This window comes from Tachyglossus aculeatus, chromosome 22, assembly GCF_015852505.1.
Source record: "Tachyglossus aculeatus isolate mTacAcu1 chromosome 22, mTacAcu1.pri, whole genome shotgun sequence".
In the NCBI taxonomy this organism is placed as follows: Eukaryota; Metazoa; Chordata; class Mammalia; order Monotremata; family Tachyglossidae; genus Tachyglossus; species Tachyglossus aculeatus.
In genome coordinates this window covers 34,669,556-34,687,209 of record NC_052087.1, presented here as the reverse complement: position 1 = coordinate 34,687,209, position 17,654 = coordinate 34,669,556, and the positions used below count along the sequence as shown (strand labels likewise).

The 17,654-nt window shown below is 43.8% G+C and overlaps 1 protein-coding gene across 1 annotated transcript; it reads left to right on the top strand.

The window, feature by feature from the left end:
* Window positions 1–1,805: 1,805 nt before the first annotated feature.
* LOC119943871 (membrane-spanning 4-domains subfamily A member 4A-like) lies at window positions 1,806–17,130 on the top strand. The gene is made up of 7 exons (XM_038765057.1): window positions 1,806–1,895; window positions 6,048–6,219; window positions 7,311–7,439; window positions 8,903–8,959; window positions 11,108–11,272; window positions 13,413–13,514; window positions 16,926–17,130. The coding sequence occupies exons 2-7, from the start codon at window positions 6,064–6,066 to the stop codon at window positions 16,995–16,997; spliced, it is 681 nt and encodes a 226-aa protein (XP_038620985.1). The 5' UTR covers window positions 1,806–1,895; window positions 6,048–6,063; the 3' UTR covers window positions 16,998–17,130.
* Window positions 17,131–17,654: the final 524 nt, after the last annotated feature.

Sequence of the window (17,654 nt, the reverse complement as noted above, 5' to 3'; positions counted from 1 at the left end):
ATGAGGTTGTCCCACGTGGGGCTCACAGTCTTCATCCCCATTTTCCAGATGAGGTACCTGAGGCACAAAGAAGTTAAGTGACTCACCCAAAGTCACACAACTGATAAGTGACGGAGCCAGGATTAGAACCTATGGCCTCTGGCTCCCAAGCCAGAGCTCTTTCCACTAACCCCACTGCTTCTCTAAAGTAAAGGAGTAGAGTAAAGGAGAGTAAAGGAGACATGTACATAGAACTATGGGGTGTCTTCTGAACTTTAAGTACTTAGGTGAAGCAAAAGTGTTGATGTGGGAATTGGGGGATATTATGGGGTAAGATTAGAAATGAATCAGAGAAGGTCTCCTGGAGGAGGTGTGATTTCAGCAGCATGGTGTGATGGATAGATCACAGGCCTGAGAGTCAGAAGGTCATGGGTTCTAATCCCGGGTCCACCACTTGTCTGATATGTGACCTCAGGCAAGTCACTTCACTTCTCTGTGCCTCAGTGACCTCATCTGGAAAATGGGGATTGAGACTGTGAGCCCCCTGGGGGACAGGGACTGTGTCCAAAACCGATTTGATTTGCAGAGAAGCAGCGTGGCTCAGTAGAAAGAGCCCGGGCTTGGGAGTCAGAGTTCATGGGTTCTAATCCTGGCTCCGCCACTTGTCAGCTGTGTGACTTTGGGCAAGTCACTTCACTTCTCTGGGTCTCAGTTCCCTCATCTGTAAAATGGGAATTGAGACTGTGAGCCCCATGTGGGACAACCTTGATTGATTACCTTGTATCCCCCCCAGCGCTTAGAACAGTTCTTGGCACACAGTAAGTGCTTAACAAACACCATCATCATCATCATCATCAATCGTATTTATTGAGTGCTTACTATGTGCAGAGCACTGTACTAAGCGCTTGGGAAGTACAAATTGGCAACATATAGAGACAGTCCCTACCCAGCAGTGGGCTCACAGTCTAAAAGGGGGAGACAGAGAACAAAACCAAACATACTAACAAAATAAAATAAATAGAATAGATATGTACAAATAAAATAGAGTAAAAAAATATGTACAAACATATATACACCATCATTATTATTATTATTATTATTATTATTATTGTTGTAACCACCCCAGAGCTTAATACAGTGCCTGGCACAGAGGAAGTGCTTAACAAATTCCATTATTATTATTATTATTATTATTATTATTATTATTATTATTATTATTATTATTCAGAAGGGCTCTGTAGATGAGATGAGATGGGGTCTTTCAGATACCAAAGCGAGGGAATATGTGAGCCAGACATGGTGGGAGAGGGGAGAAGGAGGCCCAGTGTGTGAGATCTGAAACATCAAGGTCTATGAGCTCTTGGGACATTGCTCTGAAGAAAGTGCTCAGCTGACGAGGAGAGCTAGAGATGAATGCTGACAGTTGCCAAATGATTTCATCACAGTGCCTGTGCTCCTGGCAGAGGCTTATGATTAATAAAGATCTGGACTGTGATCCCGTTATTTGGCAGGGATCATCTCTATATTTTGCCGACTTGTACTCCCCAAGGGTTTAGTACAGTGCTCTGCACACAGTAAGCCCTCAGTAAATATGATTGAGTGAATAAAGATCTTGTGACTTAGGCAAGAAACCAAATAGAAAATTCATAGATTCCCCAAAGAATTGGTTGCATGTGCCCTGAGACCAGAACAGATTAGAGAAGGAGAAATACAGGGTGGGGAATCAGCTGGCCAAGGAGGAAGTTTTAGGAGGAACACACATACACACAGACACACACAGACACACACACAGACACACACACACACCCAGTCATATTTCCAGGATAGCTCCAAATCTCTTCTAGTGAGAGGAAGAACTTGTGAGGCTAAGAGCCGTGAGGAGGGACTAACCATCCAAGAGAAGACCAGCTGACAAGGTATGAAAGAACAAATATATTTATCTGATACCTCTTTGATTTTTTTTTATGGAATTTGTTAAGTGTTTACTATGTGCCGGGCACTGTACTAAGCGATGGGGTACATCCAAGTTGATCGGGACGGATGCAGTCCTTGTCTCACATAGGGCTCACAATCTTACTGTGAGCCCATTTTACTGAGGTAGCTGAGGCACAGAGAAGTGAAATGACTTCTTCAAGGTCACACAGCAGACAAGTGGAGGAGCTGAGATTAGAACCCAGGTCCTCTGTCTTCCAGGCCTATGCTCTAGCCACGTGGCCCTGCTGATCCTCTTCTTCACCCAGGAAGGAGATTCAAGCTTGGTTAGGAGAGTAAGAGAACAATTAACCCTGTCCTACTTCTTGAGGATTTGGGAAGTGACTTAGTCATAGCTCAACAATAATAATAATAATATTTGTTATGTGCCACACACTGTACTAAGTGCTGAGGTAAATAGAGGATAACAGAGGATAATAGAAGTAATAGAGGCTCAACAATAATAATAATAGCATTTGTTAAGCACTTATCATGTGCCACACACTGTACTAAGTGCTGGGGTAAATAGAGGATAATCAAGTCCTTCATGGGGCTCACAGTCTAAGTAGGAGAGAGAACAGATATTGAATCCCCATTTTGCAGATGAGGGAACTAAAGCACAGAAAAGTTCAATGATTTGCCCAAGGTCACACGGCAGGTACATGGCGGAGCCAGAATTGGATCAGGTCCATTGACTCCCAGGCCTGTGTGATGATGATGATGATGATGACATTTGTTAAGCACTTACTATGTGCAAAGCACTGTTCTAAGCACTGGGGAAGGTTACAAGGTGATCAAGTTGTCCCACAGGGGGCTCACAGTTTTAATCCCCATTACACAGATGAGGTAACTGAGGCACAGAGAAGTGAAGTGACTTGCCCAAAGTCACACAGCTGACAGTTGGCAGAGCCGGGATTTGAACCCGTGATCTCTGACTCCAAAGCCCGGGCTCTTTCCACTGAGCCACGCTGCTTCTCCAGCCACGAGGGCATTTTCCACTAGGCCTCTCTGCTTCCCTGCATTCCTCTAAGGTACACAGATGGTGTCCAGTGGACAGTTCGGTCATAGGAAGAACTTAAAACAGGTTGGATTTTGAGCCAAACAGTTTTTCTTTTCTGCAACACGGACAGCATTGTTTAGTCAACACTTCCTGAAGTATCCCTTGCGTTGTGCCTTATCTACCTCAGATATTAGCACAAGTGTTTGATATATAATAAAGCATTTAATGAATACTATTGTAATTATTATTAACATTGTTGCTATTATTTTTACCTCAGTTTTCTTATTTTGGGCTAGAGTCTTCCTCCCCACTGTAGTTTTTACTCTCAGTCGAGGTTCCTGCCTGAAGGAAAGGGAAAATGAAGGCTACTAGCCTAGGGGGTCACCATGATGGGGGTGGCTGGAGGGGTGGCCTCTATCATCATCATCAATCATCAATCGTATTTATTGAGCGCTTACTATGTGCAGAGCACTGTACTAAGCGCTTGGGAAGTACAAATTGGCAACATATAGAGACAGTCCCTACCCAACAGTGGGCTCACAGTCTAAAAGGGGGAATAAAGCGCTTACTACGTGCAAATCACTGTTCTAAGCATTGGGGAGGTTACAAGGTGATCAGGTTATCCCACGGGGGGCTCACAATAATAATAATAATAATAATAGTGGCATTTATTAAGCGCTTACTATGTACAAAGCCCTGTTCTAAGCGCTGGGGAGGTTACAAGGTGATCAGGTTGCAAGCTGATCAGGTTATCTCACGGGGGACTCACAGTCTTAACCCCCATTTTACAGATGAAGGAACTGAGGCCCAGAGAAGTTAAGTGACTTGCCCAAGGTCACAGCAGGCAATTGGCGGAGCCAGGATTTGAACCCGTGACCTCTGACTCCAAAGCCCGGGCTCTTCTCACTGAGCCACGCTGCTTCTCTACGTTGCTTTGAATGTGAGGGAGGGAAGATTCCAGACTCAGAAGGTTGGGCACTTTCTGGCCCCACTTGCCCTTGCCCATGGCCCCTTGTCCAGAGCCCATTGGTAATAATAATAATAATAATAATAATGGCATTTATAAAGTGCTTACTATGTGCAAAGACTGTTCTAAGCACTGGGGAGGTTACGAGGTGATCAGGTTGTCCCACAAGGGGCTCACAGTCTTCACCCCCATTTTCCAGATGAGGGAACTGAGGCCCAGAGAAGTTAAGTGACTTGCCCAAAGTCACACAGCTGACAATTGGAGGAGCGGGATTTGAACCCATGACCTCTGACTCCAAAGCCCGGGCTCTTTCCACTGAGCCACGTTGCTTCTCTTCTCATTGGTGGCACATTGGTGCTGAGTCTGTGCCTTGGGATTGAACAGAAAAGAAATCTCCCCCACAGACTCAACCCACAGGATAAACCAGGGATGCCAGTCTGTCAGTCACTCAGTCAATCATATTTATTGAACACCTACTGTGTGCCGAGAGAGCATTGTACTGAGCTCTTGGGAGAGTACCATATAACAATAAACAGACACATTCCCTGAATGTCTCTGCCCAGAATATAAAGTAATAATAATAATAACGGTATTTGTTAAGCGCCTACTGGGTACCAGGCACTGTACTAAGCACTGGGGAGGATACAAGCAAATTAGGTTGGATACAATCCCTGTCCCACATGGGACTCACAGTCTTAATCCCCATTTTCCAGATGAGATAACTGAGGCCCAGAGAAGTGAAGTGCCTTGCCCAAGGTCACACAGCAGACAAGTTCGTTCATTCATTCATTCAATCATATTTATGGAGCACTTACTGTGTGCAGAGCACTGGACTAAGCGCTTGAGAAGTGCAAGTTTGCAACATATAGAGATGGTCCCTACCCAACAGTGGGCTCACAGTCTAGAAGGGGTAGGGCTATCTTGTACTTCCCAAGCGCTTAGTACAGTGCTCTGCACACAGTAAGCGCTCAATAAATATAATTGATTGATTGATTAGAGTCCACGACCTTCTGACTCCCAAACCCATGCTCTATCCACTATGCCATGAGTTCTTTCAGTAGTAATTTACTGTGGCTCTTGCAATTATAGTTGATTTACTGTTTCTGTTGTATTTATAACATTATTTCTTTCCCTGTATATCTGTCTCCCCTTATTTTAGATTGGGAGCACCTTTAGGTTCAGTAACCATGTCTGCATGTCTACCTGTGTGCGTTCAAATCCCGGCTCTGCCGCTTGTGTGCAGTGTGACTTTGGGCAAGTCACAACTTCTCGGTGCCTCAGTTACCTCATCTGTTAAATGGGGATGAAGACAGTGAGCCCCACGTGGGACAACCTGATTACCTTGTATCTACCCCAGTGCTTAGAACAGTGCTTATTCATTCATTCATTCAATTGTATTCATTGAGCACTTACTGTGGGCAGAGCACTGTACTAAGCGCTTGGGAAGTACAAGTTGGCAACATTCATTCATTCATTCAATTGTATTTATTGAGTGCTTACTGTGTGCAGAGCACTGTACTAAGTGCTTGGGAAGTACAAGTTGGCAACATATAGAGACAGTCCCTACCTAACAGCGGGCTCACAGTCTAGAAGGGGGAGACAGACAACAAAACAAAACATATTAACAAAATAAAATAAATAGAATAAATATGTACAAGTAATAACAATAATAATGATAATGGCATTTATTAAGTGCTTACTATGTGCAAAGCACTGTTCTAAGCATTGAGTGCTAGGCACATAGTAAGCGCTTGACAAATACTATTATTATTATTATTATTATTATTTTCCAGTGTTAAATATAGTGCTTTACACCAAGTCAGTGTTCATCAAATGTGAATAAATAATAATTTTAGCATCTGGCTCTAGAATGTTGTGGGCAGGGATTGTCACTCTTGAGCCCGCTGTTGGGTAGGGACCGTCTCTATATGTTGCCAACTTGTACTTCCCAAGGGCTTAGTACAGTGCTCTGCAAACAGTAAGTGCTCAATAAATATGATTGAATGAATGATTGTGCTGTATTTTCACAAGTGCTTAATACAGTGCTCTGCACACAGTAAGCGTTTAATAAATACCATTGAATGAATGAGTGAATGAAAGGCTTTGTGGACCTCATCTTGTCTACTACAGCATCCGCCATAACATCATGAGTGCTCAAGATGTATCACAGGACCCACCCATGGCCTATCCTCAAACTGGCATCAACATTTTCCAGTCTGGGCAGACTGTGCTCCCTGGATCTGTCCATCAGCCATATAACACCATGAAGAAATTCCTCAAGGGAGAGCCAAAGATCCTAGGGGTAAGTCAGATTTGGCCCACCATCAATCGAGTGATCATATTGATTGAGAGCTTAATGTGAGCAGAACACTGTGCTAAGCACTTGGGGGACTATATAGATTGTCATATACCAACTGATTAATGGTATTTATTGAGTTCTTGCTGTGTGCAGAGCACTGCACTGAGTAATGCGGAGCGAATAATACAACAGAGTTAGTGGAAATGTACCCTGTCCACAATGAGCTTACAGTCTAGATGGACAGACATTAATATAAATTATTCTGTGTACATTTTATGTATACGCATACACACATGTATGCACGTTCATATGTAGAGTGTGTGTGTATACGTGATATGCACACACATGACTCCCCTTTGTTTGCAAAAATGACATTAAAATGACCTCCTGGTTTCCCCTTCTTCAAAGCCCTATTAAAACCATATCTCCTCCAGGAAGCCCTCCCTGATGAATCACTCATCTCCCCCTCTAATCTTTTTGGTAATAATAATAATTACTATTATTATGGTATTTGTTAAGCACTTACTATGTGCCAGGCACTGTACTAAGAGCAGGGGTGGATACAAGCAAATCTGGTTGGACACAGTCCCCTGTGACACATGGGGCTCACAGTCTCTATCCCCATTTTACAGATGAGGTCCTTGAGGCACAGAGAAGTGAAGTGACTTACCCAAGGTCACACAGCAGGCAAGTGGAGGAGTCGATGGCATTTATTGAGTACTTACTATGTGCAGAGCACTGTGCTAAGAGCATAATAATACTAATGACCATAGTTATAATGATACTAGTGATATTTCTTGAGCTCTTACTATGTGCCAGTCACTATACTAAGTCCTGGGGTATATGCAAGATAATTGGGTTGGACACAGCCCCCATCCCACATGGGGCTCACAGTCTCAATCCCCATTTTACATGTGAAGTAACTGAGGCACAGAGAAGTTAAGTGACCTGTCCAAAGTCTCACAACAGACAAGTGGAGGAGTCAGAATTAGAACCCAGGTCCTTCTAACTGACTGACTGATTATAATTTCTAGGAATAGATGAATTAGTTCCTTATTCACTCATTATCATTGCTTTTTTTTCCCTTCTCCTAGGCTGTCCAGATCCTGATTGCTGTGATGATCCTAGGAACTGGAGTCATTTTGATTTGTATTAATGAAACCCAATTCTTCGGTTCTTTCCTTATCCTTTACTCGGGCTACCCAATATGGGGAACGTTGTTTGTGAGTAAAGGCAGTTAAGTTTCTTCTGAAATAATGCGGTCAAAACTAATGCTGATCTGAATACTAGCTGAAAATTAATTTGGAGCTGGGTTATTCAAGGGTTACAAGAAGGCATTCTGATGGTTACTTTATTTTGTCACATCTGCACACTAAAATAGAGGAAGCAATCCTACTGGATATTTTATCACAATTAGTTACTCCTGGGTATAATATAATAATATTAACAATGGCATTTATTAAGCACTTACTATGTGCAAAGCACCGTTTTAAGCACTGGGGAGGTTACAAGGTGATCAGGTTGTCACATGGGGGGCACATAGTCTTCATCCCTATTTACAGATGAGGTAACTGACTTGCCCAAAGTCACATAGCTGATAATTGGCGGAGCGGCGATTTGAACCCATGACCCCTGACTCCAAAGCCCGGGCTCTTTTCACTGAGCTATGCTGCTTCTCTAATATTTTCTAATAATTCTCTAATAGAATCCTGATATGTTTAAAATTCTGCTACAATTAGAAATGCAACACAACAGCTAACCAAAAAATATGGTAAATTGCAATACCCCCATTAAATATGTTGGCTAATTGAATGCTGTCAATGAATTTTAACAGAAGAGGCAGTGTGGTCTAAGAGAGAACACATGGATTTGAGAATCTCAGCTCTGTCAGTTGCCTCCTGGGTGACTTCAGGGTTAAACTTTCTGCACCTCAGTTCCTCTTATACAAAATAAGGAGGGTAATATATTCTTAAAAGGGGTGTTGGGAGAACATTTCAATCAATCAGTGATATCTATTAAGCACTTTCTCTGGCCTGAGCAATGTAGTGGGCACTTGGAAGAGAACAATGTAGTAGAGTTGGTAGACAAAATGCCTGCCCTCAAGGAATTTATAGTCTAGAGGAGAAGAAGGACATTGAAATAAATTACAGATGGGGAAATGGGAGATTATGAGGCTATGTTCATAAGTCCTGTGGGACACAGTAAGGGGAATATCAAGCGCTTAAGTGGTTCAAATCCAAATATATAAATAATGCAGAAAGAAGGATGAATAGCAGAAAAGAAAGGTCAGGGAAGGCCCGAGATAAGTAGTGTGAGAGTGCTTTGGAAAAATGAAAGTGCTATAAAATGCAAGATGCTATTATAAACAAGGAAGGAAAACTATGTTTCCCCTGTTTCAAGAAGAGTCCATGTGAATGAGACTGTGAGCCCACTGTTGGGTAGGGACTGTCTCTATATGTTGCCAATTTGTACTTCCCAAGCCCTTAGTACAGTGCTCTGCACACAGTAAACGCTCAATAAATACGATTGATGATGATGAATTAATGAATTACGGGGTAGCACAGAGCAGCCCTAGAGGAGCAAAATGCCTTAGAGTTCTTGAGCAGAGTGAGTGAGGGGATGGGTTTGTGTGAACTTATCCACAGAGTGTGTCAATCAGCAAGTAACACGTCCTTTCCCTTAATAGTTCCTCATTTCAGGATCCCTGTCAATTGCAGCTGAGAGGAAAACCACGAAATGCCTGGTGAGTGGAAGCATTTCCTCCTGTTCTTCCTGTTCCGTAGTTCTCCAGAAATCTAGTTCTGAGAACTCGAGTGAGGAGAATTTGAAATTAAAAAAAAAATAAACCAGGAGAACCGCAGGGGGTGGTTGGTAAGGGGAGAGACTGAAGTCATTTATTCTGGCTCATGCTTAGAGGATCCACTTTGGGCAAACTGCGCCATATCGCAGGAACAGTACTTGAGTAATTCTCTCTCTGCTTATTGGCCAAAGCATTCCCAGTCTGGTTCACAATCCGATGAAAGAGGGGTCGATATTGAGGTTTCAGAGTGGCTTTTCCGTGTAAGTCTGTGATTGACTTTTCACAAACAAAAATGTGCCAGAGGATCATGGAGGATGGGTAGAAGAGAGCACCTTGGACTTCAGTTGTCAATCCCACAAAGTCTTTAGTCAATCAGGTGAAATAATAATAATAATGATGGCATTTATTAAGCACTTACCATGTGCAAAGCACTGTTCTAAGCGCTGGGGAGGTTACAAGGTGATGGGGTTGTCCCACGGGGGGCTCACAGTCTTAATCCCCATTTTACAGATGGGGTAACTGAGGTCCAGGGAAGTTAAGAGACCTGCTCAAAGTCACACAGCTGACAATTGGCAGAGCCGGGATTTGAACCCACGACCTCTGACTCCAAAGCCCGGTCTCTTTCCACTGAGCCACGCTGCTTCTGCTGGGGAGGGGAGTGAGGGATGTGTGTCTTCTCATGGGTGAGGCAGCTATCTAGTCTATCTTCTGTGAGCATTAAATGCTAAACACGTTTGTTTCCTTGTGGTGGTAGGTAGGGGCTAGCTTTATAATAGTAATAATGGCATTTGTTAAGCGCTTACTATGTGCAAAGCACTGTTCAAAGCGCTGGGGAGGCGAAACAAGGTAATGAGGTTGTCCCATGTGGGGCTCACAGTCTTCACCCCCATTTTACAGATGAGGGAACTGAGGCTCAGACAAGTTAAGCGACTTACCCAAGGTCACACAGCAGACATGTGGCAGAGCCGGGATTCGAATCTATGATCTCTGACTCCAAAGCCCGTGCTCTTTCCACTGCGTCACGCTGCTTCATAGGAGGATGGGTGAAGAAAAGAGAATGCTCCCACTGAATTCAGGGCTGGTAGTACCTCAGTACCCCTCTCCCTGGTCCCCTTTGATCTCCCTGCGGTGTCTTGACCCTGCAGTGAAGAGGCTTATTAGGGTGAAGGAAGACATGTGTTCCTCACCTACCATTTCCCTGGGTACTGGCCCTGCCTGCTCTGTCCCTAATCAATCTATGATGCTTATTTAACACTAACTGTATGCAGAGCACTGTACTAAGTGCTTGTGATAATAATCATAATAATTATGATATTTGTTAAGCACTTACTATGTGCCAAGCACTGTTCTAAGTGCTGGGGTAGATACAAAGTAATCAGGTTGTCCCATATGGGGCTCACACTTAATCCCCATTTTACAGATGAGATATATGAGGCACAGAGAAGTTAAGTGGCTTGCCCAAGGTCACACAGCAGACAAGTGACCGAGCTGAGATTAGAACCCATGTCCTCTGATTCCCAAGCCTGGGCTCTTTCCACTGAGCCACGTTGCTTTTCTAAGGACCCAAGAGTCAGAAAAAGTGGGTTCTAATCCCAGCTATGCCACGTGTCTGGTACGTGACCTTGGGCTAGTCTAATCTAGTCTCTTTGCCTCAGTTTCCTCATCTGTAAAATAGGAATTCAATGCCTGTTCTCCCTCCTACTTAAAACTGTGAGCCCCATGTGGGGAAGGGACTGTGTCTGACCCGATAATCTTGTATCTACCACCAGCACTTAGTAATATTTGGCACATAGTTAGTGCTTAACAAATGCTATTATTATTACTAATGTTATTATTATTATCATTATTATTATCATCATCATCATTATTACAATAGAGTAGTCAGAGATCCGGGCTATATGGAGACACACTTTTCTCTTGAAGGACTTGATTATCTTGTATCCCAGCACTTAGTAAAATGCATAGCACAAAGTTAGTGCTTAACAAATACTATTATTCTCATTATTTCTATTATTGTTACCATAATTACGATTATTACATTAGAGTAGGTAGAAATTCCGGGCTGCGTTGAGTCTTGCTTTTCTCTTTCAGGTGCAGAACTGCCTGGTAATGAACATTATCAGTTCCATAGCTGCAATTGCTGGGCTCATTATCGTCTCTTTCTACATAGCTATAGATCAGGAACCACGTTTTATTTGTCACGCTTCACCGAAGCAAATGACCACCTCCTGCAAGGTGCTCTCCAATATTTCATCTGTAAGTGGTTTGAGTCGGAAAGATCAGATTCATCTTTCGAATTGAAATCCGCTTCCGGTAGGCATTGGCTAACCCCAGGGTCTACCCAAGGAAAGGGACACGTCTGGGCTTGGGGAAGGGGACAACTGAAAGTTGGAATTATTAACTGCGGTACTTGTTAGGTGCTTACTACATGTCAGGCACTGTACTAAGCGCTAAGGATCCACTACATTGGGCACTTCCAGATTGTCACATCATATATGCTACGTGCTATCAATTCTTTCTTCTTCAGACTACACTCAAAAGGAACTGAATCAGATGGAGAAACTAACTGTGAAAACCCATCAGACTTTGGCTCTTTACTGGCACAATCAGACTTTCCTGATTGACAAGGATCAATAGACAATTGTTGGGATTTAAGGTCTGGTTTTTTCCACGGAGTCAGGCCACACGCTTCTCTTTTGCAGCCAGGGGCAAGTCTAACACCTTTCCCTGCCTCAACTATCACCCCTGTGGGCAAGATGACCAAAACTCAGAGAGAAGGATCATGGATAGGCTATAGGCTTTACTACGCAGCTGCTGAAGAGAGGATAAGCTATTCCCACCACAACCTTTGGAGTCCATCCATTGGCTTTGTCCTGCCCCATCCTGAAAGGCGTTTCATTAGTAGAGAAGCAGTGTGGCCTAGTGGAAAGAGAGCCAGTCTGGGAGTCAGGGGATGTGGGTTGTGTGACCTCAGGCAAGCCGCTTCACTTCTCTATATCTCAGTTACCTTATCTGTAAAATAATAATAATAATAATAATGGCATTTATTAAGTACTTACTATGTACAAAGTGCTGGGGAGGTTACAAGGTGATCAGGTTGTCCCACGGGGGGCTCGCAGTCTTCATCCCCATTTTGAGGTAACTGAGGCACGGAGAAGTTAAGTGACTTGCCCAAAGTCACACAGCTGACAGTTGGCAGCGTCGGGATTTGAACCCGTGACCTCTGACTCCAAAGCCCGGCTCTTTCCACTGAGCCATGCTGCTTCTCAGTGGGGATTAGGTGTCTGTTCTCTCTCCTACTTTAGACTTTAAGCTCCCTGTAGGACAAGGAATGTGCCCAAACTAATTAAGTTGAATCTTCCCTAGAACCTAGAGCGGTGCTTGACACATAGCACATAGCCTGCGTTGTGTCTGGAAAATTCTTATTTCTTTCCCCTCTAGACTGTAAGCTCATTGTGGGCAGGGACAGTGTCTACCCAGTGTGTTGCACTGTACTCTCCCAAGTGCTTAATACAGTGCTCTGCACACAGTAAGTGCTCAATAAATATCTTTGATTGACTGATTAATAATTAGCACTTAACAAATCCCCATCTTTCCTCATCTCCCACTCCCACCCGCCTAGTCCTGACTTCTTCAAATCCCGACTCTGGGAGTTGGGGTTCAAATCCCTACTCTGCCACTTGTCAGCTGTGTGACTTTGGGCAAGTCACTTAACTTCTCTGGGCCTCAGTTACCTCATCTGTAAAATGGAGATGAAGACTGTGAGCCCCCCGTGGGGCAACCTGATCACCTTGTAACCACACCAGTGCTTAGAACAGTGCTTTGCACATTGTAAGTGCTTAATAAATGCCATTATTATTATTATTATTATTGTTCCCTTTGCTCTTCCCCCCAGCCCCACAACCCTTAAGTACTATCTGTCATTTTATTTATTTGTATTCATGTCGGTCTCCCCACCTCTAGACTGTAAGGTCATTGTGAGCAGGGAATGTGTTTGTTTATTGTTGTATTGTAATAATAATAATAATAATGGCATTTGTTAAGCGTTTACTATGTGCAAAGCACTGTTCTAAGCGCTGGGGGAGATACAAGGTAATCAGGTTGTCCCACATGGGGCTCACAGTCTTAATCCCCATATTACAGATGAATTAACTGAGGCACAGAGAAGTTAAGTGATTTGCCCAAAGCCACACAGCTGACAAGTGGGGATTAGAACCCATGACCTCTGACTCCCAAGGCCGGGCTCTTTCCACTGAGCCACGCTGCTTCTCCGTACTCTCCCAAGCATTAAGAACAGTGTGCTGCCCACAGTAAATGCTCAACAAATACACCTGAATGAATGAATGAATGAATGAATGAAATACCATATTATTAACCATAATGATTATATTTTCAGGGGGTTGCAGCTCTAGTGTTGATTCTCAGTTTTCTGGAATTTTGTATTGCTCTGACTCTCTCCATCTTTGGATGCAATACGACTTGTTATGCCTCTGATGACGTGAGTATTTGGTGTTTCAAGTGTGTGTTTGGTGTCTTGGACAATCCCATCGGTTCCTGTAGCTGGTTCAGCCTTCGATTTGAGGATATTGGCTAGGCACTCTGCTCCCCTGAAGGGAAGAGACTTATCCTACATGATCCATTCACTCACTTGCCTTTTCTCCCCTACTCCTACTCCTGACGGGACTACAAATGGTTCAATCAATAAATCAATTTTTTTTTATTGAGCACTTACTGTGTGCAAAGCACTGTACTAAGCATTTGGGAAATACAAAAGAGATGTGATCCTTATCCACAAGGAGCTTACGGCCTACAAGGGGAAACAGGCAGTGAACTAAATTATAGATAAGGGAAACAGTAAAAGTACAAAAGTGCTGTGGGATTGTGGTGAGCTTCAAGTGCTTAAAGGTGCTTAATTCATTCATTCATTCAATCATATTTATTAAGCACTTACTGTGTGCAGAGCACTGTACTAAGTGCTCGGAAAGTACAATTCACCAATAAAGAGAGAGGTGATCCCTGCCCACACCAGGCCAAGAGAATGGTCAATGTGCAAAGGAAAATTGAGGACTTAATCAGGAAAAGCATCTAGGAGGAGATGTGATTTTAAGGAAGCTGCAAAGGTGGGAAAAGTGATCGTCTGTCGAATATGAAGGGGGAGGGAGTTTCAGGATGGAGGCAGGATGAGAACAGGCGGTAGGCAGCGAGATAGATTTAATCGAGGTAATAATAATAATAATAATAATAATGGCATTAATTAAGTGCTTACTTTGTGCCAGGCACCGTTCTAAGCATGGGGGAGGTTACAAGGTGATCAAGTTGTCCCATGGGGGGCTCGCAGTCTTAATCCCCATTTTACAGATGATGTAACTGAGGCACAGAGAAGTTAAGTGACATGCCCAAAGTCACCCAGCTGACAATTGGCAGAGTCGGGATTTGAACCCACGACCTCTGACTCCAAAGCCCGGGCTCTTTCTACTGAGCCACGAGGTACAGAAAGTAGATTGGCATTAGAGGAGAGGAGTGTGAAGGTTGGTGGTAGTAGATTAGTGAAGTTAGGTAGGAGAGAGAGAGAGCTGATTGAGTGCTTTAAAGCCGATGATAAGGAGTTTCTGTTCGATGCGGAGGTGGATGGGGAACCACTGGAGGTTCTTGAGAAGTGGAGAGATATGGATTGAATGTTTTTTCATTCATTCATTCATTCATTCAATCGCATTTATTGAGCGCTTACTGTGTGCAGAGCACTGTACTAAGCACTTGGGGAGTACAAATGGGCAACATACAGAGACGGTCCCTACCCAACAACAGGCTCACAGTCTACAAGGGGAAGACAGACAAAAAAAGAAACCAGGTAGACAGGTGTCAATACCGACAAAATAAATAGAATTATAGCTACATACAACGTCATTAATAAAATAGAGTAATAAATATGTACAAATGTACACAAGTGCTGTGGTGAGGGGAAGGGGGAAGGGCAGTGTGGCTCAGTGGAAAGAGCCCGGGCTTTGGAGTCAGGGGTCATGGGTTCAAATCCTCCCTCCCCCAGTTGCCAGCTTTGTGATTTTGGGCAAGTCACTTAACTTCTCTGGGCCTCGGTTACCTCATCTTTAAAATGGGAATTAAGACTGTGAGCCCCCTGTGGGACAACCTGATCTCCTTGTAACCACCCCAGCACTTAGAATAGTGCTTTGCATAGTAAGCGCTTAGTAAATGTCATTAAAAAAGGGGGCAGGGAGTGATGGGGAGGGGAGGAGGATGAGGAGGAGAGGAAAAAGGGGGGGCTCAGTCTGGGAAGGCCTCCTGTAGGAGGTGAGCTCTCAGTAGGGCTTTGAAGGGAGGAAGAGAGCTAGTTTGGCAGATGTGTGGAGGGAGGGCATTCCGGGCTGGGGGACAGGCGAGAACGAGGACAAGTGAGGAGGTTAGTGACAGAGGAGCAGAGGGTGTGGGCTGGTCTGGAGAAGGAGAGAAGGGAGGTGAGGTGGGAGAGGGCGAGGTGATGGAGAGCAGTGAAGCCCAGAGTGAGGAGTTTTTGCTTGATTTGACAGTTGATGGGCAACCACTGGTGATTTTTGAGGAGGGGAGTGACATGCTCAGAGCGTTTCTGTAGAAAGATAATCTGGGCAGCAGAGTGAAGTATCAACTGAAGCGGGGAGAGACAGGAGAATGGGAGATCAGAAAGGATCTTTCTGAGATCAGAAAGGTTTTTCAGAATAATGACCTGGGCAGCAGAGTGAAGTATGGACTGGAAAGGGGAGAAACAGGAAGCAGGGAGGTCAGAGAGGAGGCTAATGCAGTAGTCAAGGCAGGAAAATGTAAGTGCTTGGAACAACGAGGTAGCAGTTCGAGTGGAGAGGAGGGGTGGATTCTAGAAATGCTGTAAAGGTAGAACTGACTGGATTTTGTGTCAGATTGAATGTGTGGATTAAATGAGACAGATGAGTCAGAATTATGCCAAGATCACAGGCTTGTGAAACAGGGAGGATGGTGGTACTGTCTATAGAGGACAAATCTAGCCCAAACCCAGTATTTCAGATCTGTATGAGTCTGAGTTGAACTGGCCTAGGAAAATCCATTCCTGCAAACCACCTGTAAACTGTAGGTCAATAGGGGGACCAAGTCAAAACCCTAGAAGCCCTGCAATCAATCAATGGTATTTATTGAGCCCTTATTCATTTTCATTCATTCAACCGTATTCATTGAGCGCTTACTGTGTGCAGAGCACTGTGCTAAGCACCTGGGAAGATCCAATACAAGAGCATTGGTAAACACATTGTCTGCTCACAAGGAGCTCAGTCTAGAGGTCCCAGGCTTCTAGGGATCTCTGGGGCTAGGACAGATCCAGAGTTCAACTAGACTTTCTGAGGCTGCTGCCAAAAGGAACAGACCCTAAACCTTACTCCAATCGGGACAGATCTGGGCCTGAAGCCACATTACTGGACTAAATTGGACTCACTACAGGACAGGTATTGGTTCTGAGGGCTTAGGACAGAGACTGAAAAGGGCCCAGGAAGATAGTCTGGTTCAGGTTAATGCTGGAAGATCTGGATCCTGGCACCATCTTGTTCCCTGAACAGAAAACTCTGGGAAGAACTTCCATTCTGGCAGAAACTTAGATTTTTAATCTTCTCAAAGCACAACTGAATCTCTAAGATACTTCAATTCCAACAAGTTTCCTGGGGATCCCTCAGAATAGAGGGGTGAACTGGATATCTACTGACCAACCAAGCATTCTGACCTGTCCGTAGTGATGAAACAACCATGACCTAACAGGAATTCAGCAGAAGGGATGAGGTGGAGGAGGGTGGTGGGGGAAGGCAGAAGGAAGACTTAGAATAAAGAAAATGATTGTGATAGGAGGATAAGAGTGAGAAGATAGCATGATCCATGACTGACGCTTTGGTTGATTTTACAGATTTTGATTTTTCTGCCATCAAATCCCACCATATCAGAAACAGTTCATCCGGCAAACCACAATGATGTTTAGATGCCTCGTACTCCAAGTTTTGAAGAGTTTCCCGATAAAAGATTTTGTTAACAGCGCGTTCACAGTTAACAGATTTTGTTAAGTAGGACTCGAGAAGCAGCGTGGCCTCCTGGTAAAAGCACAGACCTGGGAATCAGAGGACCTGAGTTCTAATCCTAGGCTTCCTAATTGTCTGCTATGGGACCTTGAAGAAGTCACTTCACTTTTCTGTGCCTCAGTTACCTCATCTGTAAAATGGGGATTAACACTGTGAGCCCCACATGGGACATGGACTGTGTCCAACCTGATTAGTTTGTATCTGCGCCAGCACTTAATACAGTGCCTGCCACAAAGTAGGAGCTTAATAAATACCATTTAAAAAAAAGAGAAGGAGACAGCTGAGGATGTGACTTTTATGAAGGGATACAAAAGCCACCAGGTAGACTTTAGTGTGCATTTTAACCATCTAATTTTATAACAACCTTTTATATTTGCATTTATTCTTTTTCTTCTCCCTTTCTAATTCTGTGGTACAGAAACTCACCTTTTCATTTGATCATCAACAAATCCATCAGTCAATTATCAGATTTGTTAAGCACTTTTTCTGTGTCAAGCACTGTTCCAAGTTCTGGTGTAGATACAAGGTAATCAAATGAGACACAGTTCCTGTCCCACACT